General features: G+C 45.7%; 1 protein-coding gene across 1 annotated transcript in view; it reads right to left on the reverse strand.

Moving 5' to 3' along the window:
- Positions 1-27,374, reverse strand: part of CHRNG (cholinergic receptor nicotinic gamma subunit) — a 265,266-nt gene that overhangs the window by 140,137 nt on the left and 97,755 nt on the right. Inside the window, exons 3-5 of the mRNA XM_069617539.1 lie at positions 26,760-26,804; positions 18,022-18,131; positions 1,657-1,812 (exon numbers count right to left, since the gene is read on the reverse strand). Coding sequence (XP_069473640.1) covers positions 1,657-1,812; positions 18,022-18,131; positions 26,760-26,804 — 311 coding nt within the window. The remainder of the gene's footprint in view (positions 1-1,656; positions 1,813-18,021; positions 18,132-26,759; positions 26,805-27,374) is intronic.

Consider the following 27,374-nt stretch of genomic DNA (forward strand, 5'->3'; position numbering starts at 1 on the left):
GAAAAGGGAAGCTGCTCTGGTGGCGGGTGAGGAGGTAGCCTGCGGGTTCTGTGGAACGTGGGCTGAGATTGCAGGTTTCAGACCGCAATCTGTAGAACCTGATTGGCTGCACCCCCCAACCCAGGTGCTAATTTGCAATATTGCCCTCATCCATGTATTCAGTGGACTTTAAGTGGCATTTTGATTAACTTTCTTCTGAAGTGCATTGTGTTCCAGCAAAACATTCATTCATAATACACTGCAGACCCTTGGGGAGAAAACATGCCAGTAGCCAGAGCTTAATTCTGCTAATGCATCAAGTCTCCTCCTGATGTAAACCATTCTTTCTCCTCTGGTCCACGGGTTTTCCACTAGACCACACCTCTTTCAGTAGGTGTTGTCTCCTCTACTAGACCACATAAGCTTCACTAGACCACACTTCCTCCACTAGATCACATATTTCACTAGACCACACCTCCTTTTCTGGACCACGCTTCTGCCACTAGACCACACCTCTTCCGATAGAGCACAGCCCTTTCACTAGAACATACTTCCTCTTCTGGTCCACAACTCCTAGACTAGATCACACCTCTTCAATTGACCACACCTCCTTCACTAGATTAGATATCTTTAACTAGACCATCCATCCCCTTTTAGAACACACGTTGTTCACTAGACCACACCTCCTTCTCTGGACCACACTTTTGCCACTAGACCACACCTCTTCCGATATAGCACAGCTCTTTTCACTAGAACATACCTCCTCTTCTGGTCCACGGCTCCTCCACTAGATCACACCTCTTCCAATTGACCACACCTCCTTAACTAGATTAGATATCTTTAACTAGACCACCCATCCTCTTTTAGAGCACATATTGTTCACTAGACCATACCTCTTCCGATAGAGCATAGCTCTTTCACTAGAACATACCTCCTCTCTGGTCCACAGCTCCTCCACTAGATCACACCTCTTCCAATTGACCACACCTCCTTCACTAGACCAGGTATCCTTAACTAGACCACCCATCCTCTTTTAGAGCACACGTTTTCACTAGCCCATACTGCCTCCTCTGGACCACATCTATTTCAGTAGAACATCCCTCTTCCACTAGACTACACCTCTTTCAGGACTCTACTCCACCTCATCTATAACACACCTCCTACACTCCTCCTTTCTGGCCTACAAAGTCTCTCCTATGACTACTACAAAGGTCATCTTGTTTATGGTGGACAGGAGACCTTTCGGTCAAATGAAAAATGGCAATTCAAACATGTTTAAAGGGCGTACATGGGGGAAACTTCTGTTTGTACTGTGACAGCCTACATTCTGTATTAATCTCTCAGTTGTACAAGGGTGGGACAAGTTGCATACACTAGGGTATTACGAGCCAAGGTCTACTGTAAATCTCGAGATAAAATAGCTCCTGACATTTGTACACATTAGACAGTAGAACTTGAATCCATGGCTAGCTTTTACCCTACCACCTGAATGCATTGTTGTGTCAGTAGCCCTACAGTTCTCATAAGAATCAGACTTTATTGCGTGTGGCATTGAATACCAGGACTACATTGATATGCGACCTGAAGAAGTCCTGGAATAAATCAGAATCTGCGTGCGGAACAGCTGTCGCCGTAACCAAAGGCATTGGAATTCTTCAGGAAGATGAAAAGGCTTACCGAAACACCATGGTGCAGTTCTGCCAGTCGAATGGAAAGTAGGTGACATCAAGAGAACAGGAGCTGCGATAGATGGCAGGAGGAAGCCAGTAAACCCAGCCATTTGCACTCACAAGCGCGTTGCAGTAGAAAGTGATGTCGAACTTCCCATCAATGCTGCAATGAAGAAAGATGGAAACAAATATAGGTTGCATAAGACATACCACCAATGTCATTGTGTGCCATCATGGCCCTTTGCTTCCACACCCCCTTCAATTAAATGGTAATGCATTTTCAACTTCACAGATTTTCTTCCTTTTTACACATTTTCAAGGAGCACAGTTAGACATTCTCCCACCTCCCCAGCACCCACTTCAGAATATATGGGGGGAAAATTCAAAATTGAAAATAGATGAAGATGAAAAACCAGGAGTTTGAAGGACATGTCGTGCAATGTCAAAGTTGGCATGCAGGATTGGGGTTGAGATCCTCACTGGAGCCCCACATCTGGGAGGCTCATGAGAGTGGTGAATAAGCCTGAGCAAGTTTCTGCCCCCCCAAACTCAGGGTTTGAGGTGAAGGATACATTCAGGATTTGCCAGATATTTCTTGCCTCCAAAAAACTCCTTCACTTTCTTTTTATAAATATTATCCTGTCTCGCCTATCACAAAAATTGTCACACTCAGTTACAACCATCGATTGTAATCTCCTGGTCCCAAGCAGGTCTAATCATTTTTCCATGCCGCAAATCCTTGCAACCAGTACCTTGTTTCATCTGTCGCAAAAAATTGGCATACTCAGTTAAACCCATGCAATGTAATCTCAGGCCTCCAGATTTTTCTTTGCAACTGGTATTTTGTCTCATCGCAAATCTTTGCAAACAGCATTTTCACAAAAAGCTGGCAGTCTAAATTATAGCCATTGAATGTAATCTGGTTCCTCTAAACAATGGTATAATTTTTTTTTCTTTGAAAACTATTATTGCGCGGTGAAGAATCAACCTCTGGTACACCAGAAGGGATCCGAACAGATTGGAATACAAGTAAATTATAAACCTCCTTGTCCAATTTGTGGTAATGTGGATGGAACGGCAGGCTTATCTCCGTAAGGTCATGGATCGTTGGTTAGATGCAATACAGGGAAAATACAATTTTTACCCAATGATAAAAGGGACTGTCTGAATAAATATCTACCTTATTATTACTACAACAGACAGTTCTAGCACACTACTAAATACAACCCACCCTGTAAAGGAACACAGAGGATGGACAGTTTCACGAAGGAGAGGGATGCACTCTGGATACTGACAGGAGGGTAGTTGGTGAAGTAATCAGTCTTACTCTTTAAGGTTATTTGGTTGCAGCACCAAGGGGCAAAGGGTCATAGCTGTCTCTAAGCTATGGAGAAGGACCAGGGGGGCAAAACCACAATGTACCTGGTGCTTAAGAGGTTCTTGACGCTCGACATCATCGAGGCGGTACCAGGGCACTTGGCACCTCCTAAAACAGAGTTCGAGATGGGAGACAGCTGCGGGTATCAAGCAGCAGGCAGTTCGGCAAGCGAGGCTGGACGGACGGCTGCAGGCTGACCTAAATGGCAGCTCAGGGTCAAGAATCGCTGTCTCTGTGCTGGTTGGTGGCTCTGGAACGCTGGTTGAGGCGTCTCAGACAGCTCTGGTGACTGCGGCATGACAACAGTCAGCAGTGCAGCCGGTTGCGGCTTGAGGACTTGACTGTCTCAAAAATTTCCTTAAAAGATGGACTCCGGTCGATGCTTGTGTGGTACTCCTCCTAGCTTCTTTGCTGGGCTTGTGTCATCCTTTCAAGGTGGATGGCCCCAAGCTTAGGAGATTGTTGGCAGACAACAGCCTTGTCCTTAGTTCAGATACTCTCTGGCACTTCCCACCTAGGAAGCTTGCTGGCAGAACCCAGCAGGGCATGCTGTGTGCTGGTGGTGTACCGGTTCTGGAGCTGCTGGACGAGTCCTCTGAGTCCAGTATCTCCCTCTGTTCCCTGGGAGATGTTTAGGGGATAGATGCTGCTTCCCTCTTGGAACTCCTGGCCTTCCTTCACTGGTGGAAGATCTAAGGTAGACTATACCTTCAGCCCGGGTCCAAATGAGTCTTTCTTCTTACTCCTTTCAAAGTCGTCGGATGATCTGCTAAGTGAGGGGTTCAGTCCTTTTTTTTAAAAGCCAAATGGGCCGCAGTGGTTTGTGCAGGCTAAGCCTACCCTAAGCAACCAATCCGGAGTCCCCACCAACAATCTGATGTTATGCGTGAGGTCAGGACCAGAGTGCTTTGCAACAGGAAAGGTAGGGGGTGACACCATGTACTCCTAAGTCCCACCGATCTTCCTGTCTGTTCTAGATCAAAGTGTATCTCTGGTTAACTGACCCCTCGGTGACTCTTGATTAAAGCGCAGATCTCCCTTGAGGTTTGTGATGAGAGCAGACTTCATTTCTCCTTTAAATCACATACTTCTCCCCTCTGAAAGGGGCCCGCTCTGCAGGGGTACCTCCGGTAAATAATGGACCCAGACATGCCATTCAGAGCCTTTCATACAGAGGGGTGGGAACTAGCTTCAAGTTGACACATTGCATACCAAAGGGGTGTTATCCCCGCCTTTCGGTTGTCTGTTCCGTGACCAAGCCCCTTCACCAGGCTTGCCTCAATTATCTCTCATTAATATGCACTGATACCAGCCGAACTAAACAATAGGAAAGCAGATCAATGGAGCCTGTGATATTTTAATTAGACTGCCCATGGCTGGAGGAAGAAGTGCCTTCCCTCTTCTTGAGATGCTTTGATGTACCCGTGGCTGTCACATTCCCTCTGATCATGAAAGCGGAGGACGGCACCTGTAGGCTGTGTCCTCCCGGAGTACACGTGACTGCGCATTTCGTGCAGTGAGCAGAGAAAATGTGTGCAGAATGGCTTCACACATTTTCAGAGGTTGATCTCCCATCATTCATTTTCATTATCCAAAAATCAGAAAAGCCCAGGCGAGTACACCGACCCGTGCGGATGGTCGAATTCCTAACAGGGGCTATTCACAAATCTTTGCAACTAGTATTGCATTTTATACTACACAAAACATTGCCACACTCAGTTGCAGTCACTGAATGTAATCCCTTGTCTCTGAACAATTCTATGATTTTCTCTTCACAACTATCATTTTATTTCATTGCCATAAAATGACACACACTCATTGCAGCCACAGAATGTATCTCCTGCCTTGTGCCACACAATTGTGTTATTTTCTCTTCACTCCCTTGTCATTCATTAGAAATGTCACATGCGTTTATGTCATGTAAAGGGGACTCTTGGAGTCTCTACTCTATACGTTCCACAACGATGGCCTATCATATTTCCATTTTATTCTGTCCACATGAACTAAATCGTACTTTTAATGTTCTACTCTACTGTAAATTTAGCACTATTTTCATATTGTAATTCTCCCTGAACTAAAACATATTTTCGTGTTATAGCCCTCATTTAACAAAAACCTATTTTAACGCTCTACTTCTCCCTCAACAAAAACCTATTTTAATGCTCTACTTCTCCCTCAACTAAAGCCTATTTTAATGGTCTACATCCCCTCAACTAAAGCCTATTTTAATGCTCTACATCCCCCTCAACTAAAGCCTATTTTAATGTTCTACGTCCCCCCTCAACTAAAGCCTATTTTAATGTTCTATGTCCCTCCTCAACTAAAGCCTATTATAATGTTCTACATCCCCCCTCAACTAAAGCCTATTTTAATGTTCTACATCCCCCCTCAACTAAAGCTTATTTTAATGTTCTATGGCCCCCTCAACCAAAGCCTATTTTAATGTTCTACATCCCCCCTCAACTAAAGCCTATTTTAATGTTCTACGTCCCCCTCAACTAAAGCCTATTTTAATGTTCTACGTCCCCCCTCAACTAAAGCCTATTTTAATATTCTACGTCCCTCCTCAGCTAAAGCCTATTATAATGTCCTACATCGCCCCCTCAACTTAAGCCTATTTTAATGTTTTACATCCCCCCTCAACTAAAGCTTATTTTAATGTTTATGGCCCCCTCAACCAAAGCCTATTTTAATGTTCTACATCCCCCCTCTGTCAAGGAGTTCCCCCCTTCTCACCTGGGTCCAGTGTTTGCCGGTGTCTTCGATCGCTGCCTTCTTGCGAACGCTCCTGGTCTTGAACAGCGCTGCTCCAGTCTTGTCTGGTTCCAGGTTGCGTTTAGTTCCAGGATCGCGGAGTCCAGGAATCTGGGAGACTGAAAAGGCTAGAAATGCCCGGGACCAGGAAGGGGGAAAGGGACAGGAGTGGGTAATAGCACTGGGATAAAGGAAACAATACCGCGAGCTACGAACACACGTCTGGGCTACTCTGCAATAGCATTGAGACGCGCGGAGCCGCGGAAGGCGTGGTCTATAAATAGATCACGCTGCGCTCTGCGCATGGAGCGAGCAAGGGCTACGGCTCTGAACGGCCATGTTGGAAGTAGTACTGAATGTAAGCCCCGTTGAGACAAGGACCAGGGGGTCCCAAAGGGGCGTGATCTGAAGTTCATGACAGCATGCCTCCTCCGAAGGCCTTTCCCTCGAGGTTTGCCCGGGTGTATTAGGTGAAATCTTCTGAGCAACCGAGGAGCCTTGATATTTGAAATAGGTTCCCAGGTCCTTTCGCTAGGAGGATATCCTTTCCACTCCACTAGGTATTGAAGATGGCCCCGCTTATACCTAGAGTCACAAATCCGGGACACCTCATATTCCAGTTGGTTGTCAACCAGTAGAAGAGGTGGTCTACTGGATTTTCGAGAGGATTGGATGTAGGGTTTCAATAGGGATGTGTGAAAAATTGGATGAATTATTTTCCAGGAGTCAGGTAGCTTGATTGATATGAGACAGGATTGATAATCTCCTTGATGGGAAATGGACCATAGTAGCGGGGAGCCAGCTTGTTTGGTCGTAAGTGTCGGGGAAGTAGTTTTGATGATAACCACACACGGTCACCGACCGTATAGGAAGGACCTGGTCTTCTCTTGGAATCCGCATACCTCTTGGTTTGTGATCTGGCTTTCTCTAAGTGTTCTTTAGCCTCCTGGTGAATGTTGATAAGAGTTTCGATCCAGGAGTCAACAGTAGGTACTGGTGTAGGGTAAGGAAGAACCGAGGGTAAGACCGATGGATGGAACCCCTGGCTACAATAAAAGGGGCTGGTCTGTAGCGGTGAGTGTTCAGAGTTGTTGTAAGCGAATTCCGCAACGGGTAACAGGAGAGACCAATCATCCTGGACCTTGGTGGCGAAACATCGGAGATACTGTTCCAGGGTCTGATTTGCACGTTCTGTGGCTCCGTTGGTTTGGGGGTGATATCCTGAAGAGAGGGCACGTTGGATTCCTAGTACCCGACAGAGGTGTTTCCAGAATTGTGAAATGTATTGGGGACCCCGGTCAGATTTGATCTTGGAAGGAAGCCCATGTAGTCGGAATATGTGTTCCAGAAATATTCCAGCTAGCTCTGAAGTGGAGGGTAGTTTCATCAGTGGCGTAAAATGGGCCATATGGGTAAACAAATCTATGGTGACCATGATGGTAGTATATCCTCGGGAAGGTGGCAACTCCACTATGAAGTCTGTAGCGATGATTTCCCATGGTTTAGAGGGTAGAGTAAGCTGCAGAAGAAGACCCGCCGGTCTTTTGTTATAATGTTTATTTTGGGCACAGGCTATACAAGCCTGGATGTATTGCTGTACGTCAGACTTCATTTTAGGCCACCAGAACTGTCTCTGTATAAGACGGAGGGTGTTGGTGATACCTCGGTGCCCGCAATGGAGTGTGTCATGACAAAGGTTTATTATTTTTTGCTGTAACTTCCGTGTAGGAATGAGTACTGCATTGTCCTTGAATAAGTAGCCTTCCTTGGCTCTTAATTTCCAGAGATTTCATGTTGAAATGTCCTTCCATAATTCCGAGGATTGAGTTTGCGATCGGACTTCTTCCAGGAGATCAACTGCTTGGGCTACGAAGATCGTGGGAGAGAACATTTTAGGAAATGCCTTATCTTCAGTGGTCACGTAGTCAGGACAGCGAGACAAGGCGTCAGCGATCAGGTTCTGTGATCCAGGGACATGGATAATGTGGAACTGATACTGGGCAAAAAAGTAGGCCCAACGTGCCTGACGACTGTTCCTGCACTCCAGTGACTGTAGAATCTGAAGGTTTCGATGATCAGTACGGACTTGGACAGGATGTCTGGCTCCCAGAAGTAGGTGTCGCCATTCAGTGAAGGCTTGGCGAATGGCTAACAGTTCCTTTTCTAGGACGGAGTAGTGCGTTTCACTAGGAGTTAAGGTTCTTGACAGATAAGCAACGGGGTGTTCCAAATCGTCCTCCATCTTCTGCTTCAACACTGCTCCTATAGCGTAATTAGAGGCATCCTTTTCCACTAAAAAGGGTCGACTTGTATCAGGTTGAGCCAAAATGGGAGCTTGTGTGAACTCAGTCTTTAAACACTGAAATGCAGTTTCTTGTAATGTTGACCAGACAAATGGGGTGTCCTTCTTTAGCAGAGCCACTATGGGTAGTACAATCTCGGAAAAGGTGGCTATGAACTTCCGGTAGAAATTGGCTAGTCCTAGGAAGGATTGGATTTGTTTCACGGACGTGGGAGTAGGCCAGGCGAGAATGGCCTTTACTTTTGAAGGGTCCATGCCAATCCCCTCTGGACTAAGGATAAATCCCAGATAGTGCATAGAGGTAACGTGAAACAAACATTTTTCAGGCTTGGCTAAGAGGTGATGTTCCCGGAGTCTTTGTAGAACTGCCTTAACATGTCCTTCATGCTTCAGAGGGTCTTTGGAAAAAATCAATATGTCATCCAGATAGACAATGATGAAGAGAAACAACATATCAGAGAACACCCTATCCATAAAACGTTGGAATACTGCTGGGGCATTGGCTAGTCCAAAGGGCATGACCAGGTACTCGTAGTGACCAAAGGGTGTTCTAAAGGCGGTCTTCCACTTGTCTCCGTCCCGGATACGGATCAAATGGTAGGCATCCCTGAGATCCAATTTGGTGAATATTACGGCTCCTCTCACAGCTTCCAGGATATCCGAGATCAGGGGCAGTGGGTACCGATCCTTGAGGGTGCATTGATTTAAGCCTCTATAGTCGAGGCAAGGTCTGAGTTCCCGGTATCCTTCTTGGGAACGAAGAACAATGAAGCACCCGCTGGAGAGTTCGAGGGTTTTATGGTGCCGTTTTCAAGATTAGTGTCTAGGTATTCCCGAAGGGCCTTTTTCTCGGGTTCGGAAAGAATGAACATTCTGCCGAAAGGAATTACAGCTGAGGGATCCGTATCTATGGCACAGTTTTCGGGCCTGTGAGGGGGTAAGGCCTGGACAATGGCAGTAGAAAATACATCAGCATATCCCTGATAGGCCTCTGGAACTTGTATGACATTGGAAACCATGACTGGTTTTTCTTGGTCTCTTGGTAGTTCTTTAGGAGTTACCGAGGAGGGATCCAGGGATAGACAGTGGGACATACAGAACTCTGAGCCCAGGAATAATGATCCTGCTGTCCAATTGATATACGGATTGTGCTTTTGTAACCAGGGCATACCCAAAACCATGGGGTAATGGGCTGACTTAATGATGTCAAATGTAATCTGCTCTTGATGATGGTTTATGGAAAGTTGGATCTCTTTAGTCTGCAGGCTTATGGGTCCTGAAGAGAGGGGTCTTCCGTCAATTGCTTCCAACGGCTGCATGGTGTTTCCTGTCTCGTACAGAATAGGATGACTAACAACCCAGTCTTGATCAATGAAAATTCCCATAGCTCGGCAGTCCACCAAGGCCAGAATGGGATAGGTCTTGTCTTTGGAGGGCGACAGGAAGGCCTGTAGTATCACCAAACTGTTTTGTCCAGGAGAGTTCAAGGATGGAATTGATGTGGAGCAAACATCTCTCTCCCGAATCTCTGCTCCATTTAAGATCGGGAGCTGACGTTTCCCGAACGCCGAGGAGGTGCCAGAGGACATTCCCTGACCAAATGTTTGTCTGAAGCACAATACATACACAAACCCGTATGGATCCTTCTCAATCTTTCTTGAGGTGATATGGGTCCACGAAAGGCTCCAATTTGCATGGGTTCAGGTTCTGGGGCTGGACTTGGGTTTGCGTCCGTTCTGGCTGTGCTCTCAAAGGACGTCTTGGGTGGGTTTCCCTTGGATTTCTTCCTTTCAGCCTTCCTTTCCTGGATGCGAGAGTCTATTTGCAAGGCCAGGTCCATTAGTGCTTGGAATGAATTTGGTCTGGCCACCCTGGCCAGTTCATCCTTGATCTCATCGTTTAGGCCTCTCCTGAACAGGGTAAAACTAGCCTCAGAGGACCAGTCTGCTTCCTTAGCCAATTGTTTAAATCTGGTCACATAAGTGAGCATATCTTGGGAGCCCTGTTGAAAATCCACAAGCGTTCTTGAGCAGTATAGACCTGCTGTGGACGGTCAAACATGCCTTTAAGGGCCTGTATGAACCCATCGTAGTCGTCTAGGAGGGCATCGCCGGAGTTAACAAGGGGTGTTGCCCAAGTTAAGGCGTTGCTGGAAAGGTGGGAAATGATGAAACCCACCTTAGCCCTAGGAGTCGAGAAATAATAGGGCTTAAAGGTAAAATGGACCAGGCATGAATCCAGGAATCCGCGAAGTGTTTTTGCCGAACCATCATACTTGTCAACAATACCGCCCAACAGGGCACCCTCCTTTGTAGCAGAATCCCGGGACAAGACCAATTGTTTGAGCGCGGCGTTTTCCGCCTTAAGGTTTTGAACCGTGGTTGATAATTCTTGCATGCGTCGCATTAAGTCCTGCACGGCAGCTTCCATCTCGTTTTTAGGTTCGATCAGTTGGCGTCTCAAACTGTCAAGGAGTTCCCGCCTTCTCACCTGGGTCCGGTGTTTGCCGGTGTCTTCGATCGCTGCCTTCTTGCGAACGCTCCTGGTCTTGAACAGCGCTGCTCGAGTCTCGTCTGGTTCCAGGTTGCGTTTAGTTCCAGGATCGCGGAGTCCAGGAATCCGGGAGACTGAAAAGGCTAGAAATGCCCAGGACCAGGAAGGGGGAAAGGGACAGGAGTGGGCAATAGCACTGGGATAAAGAAAACAATAACGCAAGCTACGAACACACGTCTGGGCTACTCTGCAATAGCATTGAGACGCGCAGAGGCGCGGAAGGCGTGGTCTATAAATAGATCACGCTGCGCTCAGCGCATGGAGCGAGCAAGGGCTACGGCTCTGAACGGCCATGTTGGAAGTAGTACTGAATATAAGCCCCGTTGAGACAAGGACCAGGAGGTCCAAAAGGGGCGTGATCTGAAGTTCATGACACCCTCAACTAAAGCCCATTTTAATGTTCTACATCCCCCCTCAACTAAAGCCTATTTTAATGTTCTACGTCCCCCCTCAACTAAAGCCTATTTTAATGTTCTATGTCCCTCCTCAACTAAAGCCTATTGTAATGTTCTACATCCCCCTCAACTAAAGCCTATTTTAATTCTTTACCTCCCCCCTCAACTAAAGCCTATTTTAATGTTCTACGGCCCCCTCAACCAAAGCCAATTTTAATGTTCTATGTCCCCCCTCAACCAAAGCCTATTTTAATGTTCTACATCCCCCCTCAACTGAAGCCTATTTTAATGTTCTACGTCCCCCCTTAACTAAAGCCTATTTTAATGTTCTATGTCCCTCCTCAACTAAAACCTATTATAATGTTCTACATCCTCCTCAACTAAAGCCTATTTTAATGTTTTACATCCCCCCTCAACTAAAGCCTATTTTAATGTTCTATGGCCCCCTCAACCAAAGCCTATTTTAGTGTTCTACATCCCCCCTCAACTAAAGCCTATTTTAATGTTCTACATCCCCCTCAACTAAAGCCTATTTTAATGTTCTACATCCCCCCTCAACTAAAGCCTATTTTAATGTTCTATGTCCCTCCTAAACTAAAGCCTATTTTAATGTTCTACATCCCCCCTCAACTAAAGCCTATTTTAATGTTTTACATCCACCCTCAACTAAAGCCTTTTTTATTGTTCTATGGCCCCCTCAACCAAAGCCTATTTTAATGTTCTACATCCCCCCTCAACTAAAGCCTATTTTAATGTTCTACGTCCCCCCTCAACTAAAGCCTATTTTAATGTTCTATGTCCCTCCTCAACTAAAGCCTATCATAATGTTCTACATCCCCCTCAACTAAAGCCTATTTTAATTCTTTACCTCCCCCCTCAACTAAAGCCTATTTTAATGTTCTATGGCCCCCTCAACCAAAGCCATTTTTAATGTTCTATGTCCCCCCTCAACCAAAGCCTATTTTAATGTTCTACATCCCCCCACAACTGAAGCCTATTTTAATGTTCTACGTCCCCCCTTAACTAAAGCCTATTTTAATGTTCTATGGCCCCCTCAACCAAAGCCTATTTTAATGTTCTACATCCCCCTCAACTAAAGCCTATTTTAATGTTCTACATCCTCCCTCAACTAAAGCCTATTTTAATGTTCTATGTCCCTCCTCAACTAAAGCCTATTTTAATGTTCTACATCCCCCCTCAACTAAAGCCTATTTTAATGTTTTACATCCCCCCTCAACTAAAGCCTATTTTATTGTTCTATGGCCCCCTCAACCAAAGCCTATTTTAATGTTCTACATCCCCCCTCAACTAAAGCCTATTTTAATGTTCTACATCCCCCCTCAACTAAAGCCTATTTTAATGTTCTACGTCCCCACTCAACTAAAGCCTATTTTAATGTTCTATGTCCCTCCTCAACTAAAGCCTATCATAATGTTCTACATCTCCCCTCAACCAAAGCCTATTTTAATGTTCTACGTCCTCACTCAACTAAAGCCTATTTTAATGTTCTACGTCCCCACTCAACTAAAGCCTATTTTAATGTTCTATGTCCCTCCTCAACTAAAGCCTATCATAATGTTCTACATCTCCCCTCAACCAAAGCCTATTTTAATGTTCTACGTCCCCACTCAACTAAAGCCTATTTTAATGTTCTATGTCCCTCCTCAACCAAAGCCTATTTTAATGTTCTACAGCCCCTCTCAAATAAAGCCTATTTTAATGTTCCATGGCCCCCTCAACCAAGTCTTTTTTAATGTTCTACATCCCCCTCAACTAAAGCATATTTTGATGTTCCTCTTCTCCCTTACCTAAATCCTGTTTTGATGTTCTGCCTCAGGTAAAACCTATTTTAATGCTCTAACTCTCCATCACCTCAATCCCAGTTCTGTTTGGTGTTTCCCTCAACTGAATATTGTTTTAATTGTCTGCCTCTCCTTTACCTACATTCAATTTCGGTTTACTACGACCTCCCTAAATGCTGTTGCCACCCCTTGCCTCTTCTTCTACCTACATAAAGCTGACCATACATTCCAGCCATGGATGTCCTATTTGTAGCATTTCATCCCAGACTTACCCAAATCACTTGCCCAAATGTTTGAAGGAAATTTGGGATGCTTTGACACGGCCGAATCGCTCAATATTCATGTGACTCTCAACATATGGTCAAATTTGCTAGGGCTTAGTGGTGACTGTTAAATTAACAAACACTGTTACTGAATCGTCCCTCAACTCCAGCACGACTTTTTCCAGTACAAGCTTCAACCACAAGAATGGAACAGAATGCTGTACAAGTCATCTGTGTCCGTGGCCACTTGCTAGACGCTACTCTAAAGAAATGGTGATTTTAAATTTGCAATCAGACACCTCTGCGTTAAACCTGCGATGCTCGGCTGAGCTAAAGGGACCATGCAAAAGGCAGCAAGCCATATGCAAACTCAAGACGTTCTCAAGTGTGGCCACGACCAACAATGTGTTGAAAGTGTCGCTATGTACATTTCATCTCTGAATTATGTGTGGGAATCCCCTTTCATCTTAGACGCCTGGGGAACAGTAACAATACATTTTTTTATTATTAATTAAATATGTTACATTCACAGAATTGTTTGGACCCATTCATGCCCCCCTCTCAAGCCCTTAAAAGCTAATATTTAAAGTTATTGCCTCTCGAGAGAGACACCACTTCTGATAGAATCTGTTATATGTACGTTTCATTGCATAACATATACTTTGTAACATCAATGCATCTGAACAAAGCTCAGGAATATGTCATAATCTAGACAGTGTGGATTGCCAGACCAAGTCAAACATATGGAAAGGATATGCAGCATTCGCAGGTGGACATTATGCAGAGGTCTGTCTGTCTTGTACAGCACAGTTGGCAACCGCCCTTGTCAGCAGGAGCAACTTAATGAGTCCTGGGTTTTAACCAACAGCCGCTTGCATTGAAGGACTTGTAGTTCTTCTTTTTCCTTTATTCGTTCTGAATAAACTTAATAATAGACCAATATACTTTCTACTCATTTTGAAACTAAACCCCCTCTTTAGTTTAATGAGTCTTCTAGTGTCCCCCAACTTAACACCACCACACGGTCAGCAACTTCTTTGACCTCCATGCCATTGATGCTACAGGACCCCAACGCTGTGTTGACCTCTCTGAGTTGGCTCACCGTCGAAAGCCAGCCTCAGTTTTTCTGCACCCGACGCCATCAGGTCTTCCAGCATTGCCAGTGCGATATCGCCTGCCATTCTCAGCATCTTTGACCCGCAACCCTTCGCCGGTGCTAAAGAGCTGTGCATCTTTTGACCTGGCATTACCACTCACTGACTCACCAGTTGGTGCCGAAAGCATCTAGATGCCTGCTTTGACGCGGAAAAGCCTGTGTCAATGCTGCTGTGCTCCAGCGACAAGGACATAAGATGTATGAAGAGGCCCTCCCACCACCCCCGGCCCGGGTCCACTTTAAAGGACCATAGTGACTTTTAAGCGGTATCCTTCAGCACTTGACATTGTTGCAAAGTACCTTGCCTGAACACCCCTGTTTACCACACAACACAGTTCTGTCTACTCTGTGTTTCCTTTACAGGGGTAGGTGTTTAGTGTTTTAGTTATTAGTGGTTTGCATTGATTATAGTTCCTATATTTTTATAGAACTTGTATCGGACATCATTTTATTTTGGAAGCATTGTACTAATGCTGTTTGGGTTGCTACTGTTATCAGTCACACACCACCTAAAGATGTAGCCTGCGGCCGGCCTGCACTACCAAAAGAAGCACAAGCGGTATACCCGCCGGCTGTGCCTGTTTCACCTTTATAATAGGCAATCGCTGTTGTGCTACTAGTAGTGTGGGAATGAGGAGACAGTGTATCTACTACTCATCCCTCTACCTGCCCAAACAGTAATACTTTTGTCAGACAAGAGGCCAGTCAACAACTCTCTAGTTGCACATCAGTTTGCAAAGCTTTTTCCTTGAGAATTGATTGCAATATTAATGAGGTTATTCGTAGCCAGTTTGCTTGACAACACTACACTGTCTGTCCACACACATCTTTGGACAATGTGTCTAACGGATTAGCTTGGGCACATGCCTACATGTTACTCCAAATCCAGCCCACGGGAGAAGCAGCGTCCGATTCAGAGGAAGCCAGGTCTCCATATTTGGAGGTGCAGATCTATTGTGGCTTGATTTTTGAGTGCCTGGTGCAAGGTGCATTTTATTCACCCAGAATTGAATTTTGCGTTTCAGAGTTCTCTTTCGTTGTTTTGCCAAATGTATGTTTTTTTTATACAATTCTGTAATTTGCTCTTTTTATAATTAATTTTGGCAAATGAAAATTCACCAAATTTCACCCCAAGCAAGGCTTTTGTTGATGCAGAAAAATGTTGAATATTCACAAAATGATCTGTCAATTAAGGGTGGGTCCGACATCCCCCATTCTTTCTTCAAAGCAGTGGGTTTGACAACATGATACTAAAAAAAGGAGACCTGTGGTCAACAACCTACCTTGAAGGAGTGTTGAGAGTTGCAGGACACAAACTCATGGTGGGAAGATGCGTTTGCACCCGTCTTCCATCACTATGTGTTAGGTGCGCTTAAAATGAAATGCATTGATTAATTCACCACTCTCTAATCAATATCTTGTACGCTCAGGAATGAATCTGACCTGGCTCGAAGCTGAGCCAATGAAAGTCTTTGCGTACAGCAAATAGAAGTGCTCACTGAATAACAACCTGGACTCATATTTTTTGTCAGATCAATTTCCACTAGACCTAGAACATACCCTTACAACATGGCGAGATGCAAAACATGCCAACAAATAGGCACCAGATCTGCCATAACAACCCTGCGGAACCGAGAAATGCAGACGCAAGGGGCATACAACTGCAGATCATCCAATGCTGTGTACCTCGTCCAATGCAAAAAAATGCAATCAAGGGAATTACATGGGTGAGACCTGCAAAGGGCTGCAAGAAAGGATGAACCTATGTAGATGCACCATCTCAAACCACAAAACAGGAACACCAGTGGGTCGACACTTCACACAGGATGGGCATTAATTGCAGGAACTATCAGTGATGGTTTTAAAAGGTGGCCTCATAAATACCACACACAGGACATGGGAGCTCAAAGACATGAAGATGCCTAACCTGAAAGACAGCGGTCTTAACATCGATATTGGATTCATGAGAGAGACACTGTGGACAACTTTCAGTCCATGTCCAGCAGTGTAATCACATCAACAAAGTCAGAAGACTGCCCTCTGGCACCATTTCTCACCAACAGCTGCCAGACACTACTGTTCAAGATCCCTAATGCGTGAGGGGCACAGGAGACCCACAACGGGACTTGTGGGTGTCTAAGCTCAAATGTTCGGCACTGATTAACGAGCATGAGGCAAGCTAAGAGAACAGCGGACACTTCACCGCCCAAACATGGGTAACGTTTTATTACATTTGCCTCACTGTCTGCGAGCCAAGAAGCCCTAGCTGCTGCATGGGACTCACTAAAGCGCCCTGACGCTGCTTAGAGGAATCAAGACACTTTTTTAGTCTCTTTGTTTAAAATATAAACTGACGCCATTTCCCAATTATGTGTTTTCTAACCTCTCACTTCAATGCGCCTTTTAAAATAACATCAGTAGTTTTGGTAAACGAGCAGGGCCCTCCATAACACTGCATCGTTACATGTGAAAATAATCGTTTTCCCCCTTTTTTCTTTTAAACGCAACTCTCAGAATGTGTACTGTTTCCAACCCCTTGTGTCCCCTCCTTCCAGGAGTGTGTATGGCCTTTTAGATAAGAAAGCCATTCCAGCCCACATTCCAGTGATTCTGTTCCTCCAGCCAATGAAATGTCTTTTTTTAATCATTTGATCTGGACTCTGGCTTTCCTTTACAAATCATTTCACTGTGCATCTGATGGAGAGTTGTGGAGTTGTGTGGGGTTATAGGTTAAATTTTCGACTCAAAAGGGTCGAATGACAAAAAGGTTGAGTCAATTCGACCGAAAAAAGGATCCATTTTTTTTTTGGGCCTCCCCCCCACCAAACCCCCATTTCTGGTGCTTTTTTAAGCTAAACTAGAGCAAAAAAAAAAAGATACATTTCTATATTTTTTCTCGATCCTTTTGTTTTCGGTCGAATGCACCCTCACCTTTGGCATTCAATCCTTTTTTTTTCGAAACATTAACTGGACACCGTTGTGTGGGACTTTGCAAGCTGTTTTATTCCATCTCTGCATTCGTTTTTCAGTTAGTCCAATGAAAGGTATCAGAAACTGCAATTTGCGTGATGTGATGATAGAATGACTAACATCAGCCCATCTAATTTGGTCGAAGGGCTGCCAGGAGATAATGTTTCCTTGCCCTGTGCAGAATTCTAGCCTTGTCTCAGGGCAAGGATGGCACGTGGCCAGGTCCCAATGGACAGACATCCTAAGAGGCTTGTAAATATAGGTTTGAAATGCATGGCTTGTAGTATACAGTACTAAAATACAGTTGCCCAATCCAGTCAGGCAGTAGCTGTACTTCTGAAATAACAATGGTTGAGATTATAATTCTACTGGGAGTAGAAATGGGTATAACGGGTATACAGTGTTAATAACGAAAAATAAATAATGAATGCATTTATAACGAAACATAAATAACGAAAAAACTGAAACTATGTGTGGGGGTGGTGTAAAGGGTTACATCTTGTGGGAAGTGGGTTGGGGTGGGTTTTTAGCAAGGGAAACGGAAGTTTGCAGGATCCCCCAAAAAAGAGGGAAAAATGTAATTTTGTGTCGTTATAAAGTCATTTGTTATTTATTTATTCGTAAAAAGACATGGAACTGGGAGAACTGTGTCAACCATACCCAACGAAAGTCTGAGCTGGCACCACTCTCATCCACTACAGTGACCTTCAAGTTACTCAAAGGACATAGCATCAGGCCCTTCTAGAAATCGACGTGGAGTGCTCCCCCCTTCCCAAGAACTCAAAGGCTGGGGGCTCACTTGTTCTCCAGGACAATGTCTGGCAGCCACAGCATCTGGGACGGGATCCTTATCTTCTCCTGGCCATTGTACTTCTCGCTGTCCCATCGCAGCCGATAGTCCAGCCATTGCTGTGGGAGTGGGGAGAGAGGGTAGACAGGAAAGGGATTTATTCGCAGAGAACTACTCACTTTAGTTTACAAGGTTTCTAGGTGAGTACACGGACGCCCAGCCCAGAAGAAGCTGCGGTAGTATGAGGGAGAAGAGATTACAGCCCCACACACTGTCAAGGTGCCACTACCAGGCAGCTGGCGTGCAGCCCCTCAGGCATGCCAACTAACTGCAAGTTCTTCAAAGTATCTTCTAAGAAATCTGGCACTTTTTAGGACTACAGCGTATTGTACCAGGACACACACTTTGGTCACCACGAGCCCGGGCCCTCCCGTTTCTGCCTACAGGCTTCCGGTGAAGTCAAGATTGGTAACAACGATTAGGCGCAGCAACCCACAATTTCCTAGTGCTCAAGAATTCCCCCATGGACTATTGTCCCAGTGTCCTGGAAATACTCAGGTATCATTACTTCAAGAACATTACTTCATGGGCTGCCTCACATCATTTTTCCCTACATACAAAACCAGGTTGTGTTTTTCTTGAGATGTATTCCGAGCATGAAAAACCTTGAAAAAATCTTGACAGTTGACTCCCGAGTGAGAAGCCCCTTTACGTTTGACCTTATCAGCTGACCACGAGCAACCACAGAATGGAGCTGACGTCATCCGATGCTCTCTGAACTTCCTCTAGCCTTGCTTCCGACAGCAGGAACATCAACCCTCTCAACCAATGAGATCTTGAGCAACTGCTGAAGGCATCGGAGAACTTTGCTCTTTCTTTGCTGCTCTGCGCCCCAAGTTGTTGAACAAGAGCACATTTCTGGAGATGACTCCATTAAGAAGGTTGGGCCCGAAGATATCTTTGCCGCGCATGTTCAGTCTGCGCTGCTAGACATCCTAGTCCGTTTTCAACTGAGCTCAGCCTCTTGCCTCATCCCGCCAAAGACATTTATGGACATCAAGGACGTTCAGTTTTGGCTATGAGGTGGTGCTAAGGTGCCACCCATATGACAAAACTATTGCATTGGAGCAAATCTAGGAGAGAGATGGCATCTGAGGAGTGGCACAAAGCTTATATGTATTGCTTGGTTATTTACCCACCCATTGACTGCCCATGACCATGCTAATCCCTATGGCCATTCCCATCCAGTTCCTGCCCCTGCCTCTCTCAAACACATCCTCCTGGAATCTCCATGAGTTAGCTTTATCACGTAGTAACACCAACTGTGCACACCAGTGTTACTTGAAAGCAGCCATCTGAGAGTTAATGGCTTAATTGCAGCTGCAAATGTGTCAATGCTGTGATAAAAATGCCTTAACCGAGTGTGGCTTGATTTGTAAGCAGTAGGCCTGTCCTTCACTGAAGCCATGTCAGAAGCAAGCATTGGCAAATCCAACCGTTTTGACTTGTGTATAGTTATGAAATAGGCCTTTGTCAGTCACTGCTATTATATGCCAAGGTACCCTACTATGCTGGCTTTCTGTGGCGAGGTAAAGCATATGCACGTGTGCGGTGTTGAGGGACTCTCTTGCAGACCTGCACAGCAATTGCATAGGACGTGCAGTGCAAAAACCAAAAATGGGGAATCGTGCACTATTTTTCTTCTGAAAGTCCTCTGTTCCAATAAACATGAGCGTGCAGGTTTGAGCGGGGCGCCTTGCCAACCATCAGCATTCGCCAAAAAGAACTTTAGTGAAAAGCCTTTTCCCAACACACAGTTTCCATGACCGCTCCCGCACGCTGTCCTCTGCAGTGGCCTGTCCCCGGAGTGGCCTGGCGTGGCAGGTGCGACCCCTGCAATCTGATTGGCCACCCCATTATCGTAAACTATGAACATCATGTATGTGTGTGTGCTCTTACTTCATGCCACCCCTGCATAAGTCAGTGGCCCACTTAGGCCACCCCATTCAAAAGAGTCTGGTCACGCCACTGACCCTCTGTCCATTTCAGCTTCAAAACATGCCCTTGCATGCTTTTGCACAAGTACCTGCCCATTGCTGAGTCGATACAATGATTTATAAACGGGCTAGACTGCTGTAGTCTTCAAACTATGGGGCTGCCCCACCTGGGGGCCGGGGGGAGCGAAGGGTGTCCAGGGGAGGCGCGATGCTCTTCCTAAAGGGAGCACGGTGAGTTCAATAGAACATATAATCAGAAATGACCTCTACTGGGGCCCACCAGCAATATTTTTACTCAAGGGGTGGGCTCGGCAACAACATTTGTACTCAAGAAGTTTGAATATGACTGGACTAGAGGGACTCATTTCTCCCAGGGATGTCACAAAACAACGGGCCAGTAGCAGATACTTCCATTTTAAGCACCACCTTAACAACACAAGGAGCGAGGTGGCCCTCTAACTACCACAGTTCTTGGTTGCACTGAGTTGGTAGCCAAAAAGCTGGTGTAAGGCTGTGCAAATGCTGATGTGAAAACAAGAGCAACAAGCATTGGCAATGCCAACAGTTTGGGCTTTTGTGTAAGCATGGAAAAGCCACTTGCCAGGCACTGCCATAGTGGTATTAACTGGCCATTCATGGCTGGAGTATCTGTGCAGCTAATAGCAGTGTCTGGCAAATGCCTAAAATGTATAAACAAACCAAAAATGTTGCTTTGCCAATTTTTGTTTTTAAAGGGCTTCAGTGAAGGACACACATAATGCTTATAAATTGAGTGGCTGAAGGCAGACCTGGTTTAGACATTTTTATTACACCAGCAGCAGATTTATAACTCCAATTAAGTCATTAACTCTCAGACCGAATTCAGGTATTAAGCGCGTTATATATATAAAAAAAAGAATAACATAAATGCATAAATAAGACTGCTTTAAAAAAACCCTGACAGGCACTTTGAATGCAAAGTTTGATGGTGAGGCTTAATTAAAGCACGCTCAAAGAGTTCTGATGAAGCAATGGGTTGGCTCGGGGAGGAGCAGGAACTGGGTGGAAATAGCCATATGGATTAGCAAACCCATGAGCATTCCATGGGTGGGGCAAGTAACCAAACAACAACTACAAGCGTTGTGTCCCTCCACATACGCCATTTCTCCCTATCTTTACTCTAATGCAATAGTTTCGGCTTATAGGCGGATCTCCCACCTAATAGCCCAAAGTAAAAATGACGACTTTGCAAAGCAAATTGCTCCGCGTTTTGCACTATCAGAGCAGTGACTTGATCAGCGCGTTAAGCCTTTGCTCTCTCTCCTCAAACTATCATTATTGTGTTAAGCCTTTACACACTATCACCAAACTACCAGGTAAGTGATTTGTTCAGTGTGTTAAGCCTCCACTCTCTCTCCCCAAACTACCAGGTAAGTGATTTGTTCAGTGTGTTAAGCCTCCACTCTCTCTCCACAAACTACCAGGTAAGTGATTTGTTCAGTGTGTTAAGCCTTTACTCACACTCCCCATACTACCAGGTAAGTGATTTGTTCAGTGTGTTAAGCCTTTACTCACACTCCCCATACTACCAGGTAAGTGATTTGTTCAGTGTGTTAAGCCTTTACTCTCTCCTCCCAAACTACCAGGTAAGTGATTTGTTCATTATGTTAATCCTTAACTATCTCTCCCCATACTACCAGGTAAGTGATTTGTTCAGTGTGTTAAGCCTTTACTCTCTCTCCCCAAACTACCAGGTACGTGATTTGTTCAGTGTGTTAAGCCTTTACTCACACTCCCCATACTACCAGGTAAGTGATTTGTTCAGTGTGTTAAGCCTTGACTCACACTCCCCATACTACCAGGTAAGTGATTTGTTCAATGTGTTAAGCCTTTACTCTCTCCCCAAACTACCAGGTAAGTGATTTGTTCATTATGTTAATCCTTAACTATCTCTCCCCATACTACCAGGTAAGTGATTTGTTCAGTGTGTTAAGCCTTTACTCTCTCTCCCCAAACTACCAGGTAAGTGATTTGTTCAGTGTGTTAAGCCTTTACTCACACACCCCATACTACCAGGTGAGTGATTGTTTCAGTGTGTTAAGCCTTTACTCTCCCCAAACTACCAGGTAAGTGGTTTGTTCAGTGTGTTAAGCCTTTACTCTCTCCCCCCAAACTACCAGGTAAGTGATTTGTTCATTATGTTAATCCTTAACTATCTCTCCCCATACTACCAGGTGAGTGATTTTTTCAGTGTGTTAAGCCTTTACTCTCTCTCCCCAAACTACCAGGTAAGTGATTTGTTCAGTGTGTTAAGCCTTTACTGTCTCTCCCCAAACTAACAGGTAAGTAATGTGTTCAGTTTGTTAAGCCTTTACTCTCTCTCCCCAAATTACCAGGTAAGTGATTTGTTCAGTGTGTTAAGCCTTTACTCACACACCTCATTCTACCAGGTAAGTGATTTGTTCAGTGTGTTAAGCCTTTACTCTCCCCAAACTACCAGGTGAGTGATTTTTTCAGTGTGTTAAGCCTTTACTCTCTCTCCCCAAACTACCAGGTAAGTGATTTGTTCAGTGTGTTAAGCCTTTACTGTCTCTCCCCAAACTAACAGGTAAGTAATGTGTTCAGTTTGTTAAGCCTTTACTCTCTCTCCCCAAATTACCAGGTAAGTGATTTGTTCAGTGTGTTAAGCCTTTACTCACACACCTCATTCTACCAGGTAAGTGATTTGTTCAGTGTGTTAAGCCTTCACTCTCTCTCCCCAAACTACCAGGTAAGTGATTTGTTCAGTGTGTTAAGCCTTTACTCACACCCCATACTACCAGGTGAGTGATTTGTTCAGTGTGTTAAGCCTTTACTCACACACCCCATACTACCAGGTGAGTGATTTGTTCAGTGTGGTAAGCCTTTACTCACACACCCCATACTACCAGGTGAGTGATTTGTTCAGTGTGTTAAGCCTTCACTCTCTCTCCCCAAACTACCATGTAAGTGATTTGTTCAGTGTGTTAAGCCTTTACTCTCTCTCCCCAAACTACCAGGTAAGTGATTTTTTCAGTGTGTTAAGCCTTTACTCACACACCCCATACTACCAGGTGAGTGATTTGTTCAGTGTGTTAAGCCTTTACTCACACACCCCATACTACCAGGTGAGTGATTTGTTCAGTGTGGTAAGCCTCCACTCTCTCTCCCCAAACTATCAGGGCATTGACTTGATCACAAAAGGTGGCGCATCGAGCCCCAGTCGATTGCTCACTCTAGCAGTGTAGTACACCACCAAAGATTTTACTCGCCGGTAATGTTCTCGCACGAGGGCCTAAAGTGATGAGAGGGCCATTGATGGCAGATATGGCCTGAGGCGGAAGGCTCTACTACTAATGCAAAGTTCAATTCAATGTGAGTAGAGCGTTCTGTTCAAAACAGCAGGAGATAAAGGCGAAGACCCACACCAGCCAATACATTGCCCTCTGCCACTGCCTTGTCTGCAATGGAAATGTCAGCATTAATGTTCAGTAATGGCCCGCTAGCCCAAGCCAAGGTAGGCTCCAGCAAGGTGAGGGCCGTAGCGACGGCCCAGGGCTGCGCCGGTACATTAACGTGTTTATGACTGGCCTGCTAATAGTTTCGCTTTGCGAGATTGGGGCAGCCAGGCCGATTTCCCATAAAAACCAGAAACAAAAATGTCTGATGGGAAATCGCAAGGGGGCGATGTCTCCACTATTTATAGGAATTAAGGCGAGGCTCAGAGGTGTGACATATCAAGAAATGGGCAATTGTGACAACGTGACTGAGGTTGGGGTTGACCATGGGATGGTGGAGAGATGTTCTGGCAAAATCCAGGGGGTCGTGGGCAGAATTAAGCACCTGTGGTGCTGGCAACACTGCTCTCCTTCCGGCACCCTCTCTGCCTGCCACCTCCAAGTGTTTCGCAGCCGCACTGGTTTCAATGCACTGATGAAGACCTGTGTGGCAATTGCTGCGTGGTAAAGACTTGCGTTGCAATTGCTCCGCGGTAAAGACTTGCGTAGCAATTGCTGCGTGGTAAAGACTCACGTGGTAATTGCTCTGTGGTAAAGACTCACGCAGCAATTGCTGCCTGGTAAAGACTTGTTTGGCAATTGCTGTATGGTAAAGACGTGTACAGCAATTGATGTGTGTTAAAGATCTGCACTGCAATTGCTGCATGGTAAAGACCTGAGTGGCAATTGCTGGGTGGTAAAGACCTGCGCAGCAATTGCTGCATGGTAAAGACTTGCATAGCAATTGTTGCGTGGCAAAGGCCTGATCAGTAATTGCTCTATGGCAAAGACATGTGTGGCAATTGCTGGGTGGTAAAGACTTGCGTAGCAATTGTTGCGTGAAAAAGACGTGTGTGACAATTGCTGCAAGGCAAAGACTTGCGTGGCAATTACTGTGTGTTAAAGACTTGCGTGGCAATTGCTCCGCGGTAAAGACTCACGTAGCAATTGCTGCGTGGTAAAGACTCACGTGGTAATTGCTCTGTGGTAAAGACTCACGCAGCAATTGCTGCCTGGTAAAGACTTGTGTGGCAATTGCTGTATGGTAAAGACTTGTACAGCAATTGCTGTGTGTTAAAGATCTGCACTGCAATTGCTGCATGGTAAAGACCTGAGTGGCAATTGCTGGGTGGTAAAGACCTGCGCAGCAATTGCTGCATGGTAAAGACTTGCATAGCAATTGTTGCGTGGCAAAGGCCTGATCAGTAATTCCTCTATGGCAAAGACATGTGTGGCAATTGCTGGGTGGTAAAGACTTGCGTAGCAATTGTTGCGTGGCAAAGGCCTGATCAGTAATTGCTCTATGGCAAAGACCTGTTTGGCAATTGCTGCATGTGGTAAAGACCTGCACGGCAATTGCTGCGTGAAAAAGACGTGTGTGACAATTGCTGCAAGGCAAAGACTTGCGTGGCAATTACTGTGTGTTAAAGACTTGCACAGCAATTTCTGCGTAGTAAAGACCTGAGTGGCAATTGCTGCATGGCAAAGACCTGCGCGGTAAAGACCTGCGTGGCAATTGCTGTGTGCTAAAGACCTGCGTGGCAATTGTTGCATGGTAAAGACTGGTGTAGCAATTGCTACGCAGTAAAGACCTGTGCTGCAAATGCTGTGTGATACAAACCTGCGCAGCAATTGCTGCATGGTAAATACCTGTGTGACAATTGCTGTGTGGTAAAGACCTGCATGGCAATTGCTGCATGGTAAAGACCTGTGCAGCAATTGCTGCGTGGTAAAGACCTATGCAGCAATTGCTGCATGGTAAAGACCTACGTGGCAATTGCTGAGTGTCAAAGACCTGGGCAGCAATTGCTGCATGGAAAAGACCTGCATGGCAATTGTTGCATGGTAAAAACCTGCACAGCGATTGCTGCATGGTAAAGATCTGAGTGGCAATTGCAGTGTGGTAAAGACCTGCATGGCAATTGCTGCGTGTGGTACAGACTTGCATGGCAGTTGTTGCATGGTGAAGAGCTGCACAGCAATTGCTGTGCGTGGTAAAGACATACATGCCAATTGATGCATGGTAAAGACCTGCATGGCAATTGATGCATGGTAAAGACCTGCATGGCAATTGATGCATGGTAAAGACCTGCGCAGTGATTGGCGCGTCGTAAAGACCTGTGCAGCAATTGCTGCATGGTAAAGACCTGCATGGCGATTGCTGCGTGGTAAAGACCTGCATGGCAATTGCTGCATGGTAAAGACCTGTGCAGCAACTGCTGCGTAGTAAAGACCTGCTTGGCAGTTGCTGCGTAAGACCTGAACAGCAATTGCTGTGTGGTAAAGATCTGCGTGACAATTGCTGCACGGTAAAGACCTGTGCAACAACTGTTCAATAGTAAAGACCTGTGTGGCAATTGCTGTGTGGTAAAGACCTGCACAGCAATTGCTACGTGGTATAGACCTGCATGGCAATTGCTGCATGGTAAAGACCCGTGCAGCAACTGCTGCGTAGTAAAGACCTGCCTGGCAATTGCTGCGTGGTAAAGACCTGCACAGCAATTGCTGTGTGGTAAAGACCTGCATGGCTATTGCTGCACGGTAAAGGCCAGTGCAGCAACTGCATAGTAAAGACCTGTTTGGCAATTGCTGTGTGGTAAAGACCTGCACAAAAATTGCTACGTGGTAAAGACCTGTGTGGCAATTGCTGCATGGTAAAGACCTGCGCAGCAATTGCTACGTGGTAAAGACCTGTGTGGCAATTGCTGCATGGTAAAGACCTGCGCAGAAATTGCTACTTGGTAAAGACCTGTGTGGCAATTGCTGCATGGGAAAGACCTGCACAGCAATTGGTACGTGGTAAAGACCTGCGTGGCAATTGCTGCATGGTAAAGACCTGCACAGCAATTGCTACGTGGTAAAGACCTGCGCAGCAATTGCAAAGTGGTAAAGACCAGTGTGGCAATTGCTGTGTGGTAAAGACCTGCGCAGTAATTGCTACGTGGCAAAGACCTGCGCGGCAATTGCTACGTGGTAAAGACCTGCGCAGCAATTGCTCGATGTTAAAGCAATGTTACCTCTCAAGTTTTCCATGGAAGGTCCAACTTCTATTCAATGCCAAACATACTGCATGGAAACGATACCCTTCCCACCCTCTGCGCGGTAGTCTGGAAATATGGGCTTCTTCAGTCTGACCACGTATACCCTGGGAAGGAGCTCTGCCTTGCAAACCTCATTCTTCCATGGAACATGTGCCCGCATGCCACCCTGAAAAAGAGGAGCATATTTCGTTGAACCTCATTCACGGTTTCCTTACAATTTCCACCCAGACGTTAGTGGTGAGCGTCTCCTCTCGTTCATTCTGGAAAGGAAACAAAAAGTGACACGCGTTACAAAGGGAGCCATCGCATGTTGTGTACATTCTGCTTTTGTAGAGCAGCAACCTCGCTGTGAAGTAACAGTGTGTGTGCGCACAGTGATACAACAATATGAGTAACTTTCAATACATAGGCTACACGGGTCCATTTAGAGCACTGGTCTTCAAACCTTTTTGGCCTAGGCCCCTCCTGTGCAAAATTTGGGCGGGCCGGGCCCCCCAAAAATGCCAAATGGACAGTATGTACAAATGGCTATGGACTATTGCATGCCGTCACCGCACCCTACTCCCAGTATGGTCCCTGGACTCCCCCACCTGCTCCCATCACAGTTGCTGGGCTCCCTCATCCCACTCCCACCCAGTCCCTGGGCTCTCCCCACACCATCACAGACCCTAGGCTCTCCCCACCCTGCTCCCACCACAGTCCCTGGGCTCCCCCAACCCCGTTCCCAACGCAGTCTGAGGGCCAGTGGAGGCTGGTGATTTTTTTAAGTGGGGGGGCATAAATAATTCCTCAAAAAATGCCATAGCGACTGAGCACAGGAAGGGAGCCCG

This window comes from Ambystoma mexicanum, chromosome 10 (genome assembly GCF_040938575.1).
Source record: "Ambystoma mexicanum isolate Mex_15411 chromosome 10, UKY_AmexF1_1, whole genome shotgun sequence".
Taxonomy (NCBI): Eukaryota; Metazoa; Chordata; class Amphibia; order Caudata; family Ambystomatidae; genus Ambystoma; species Ambystoma mexicanum.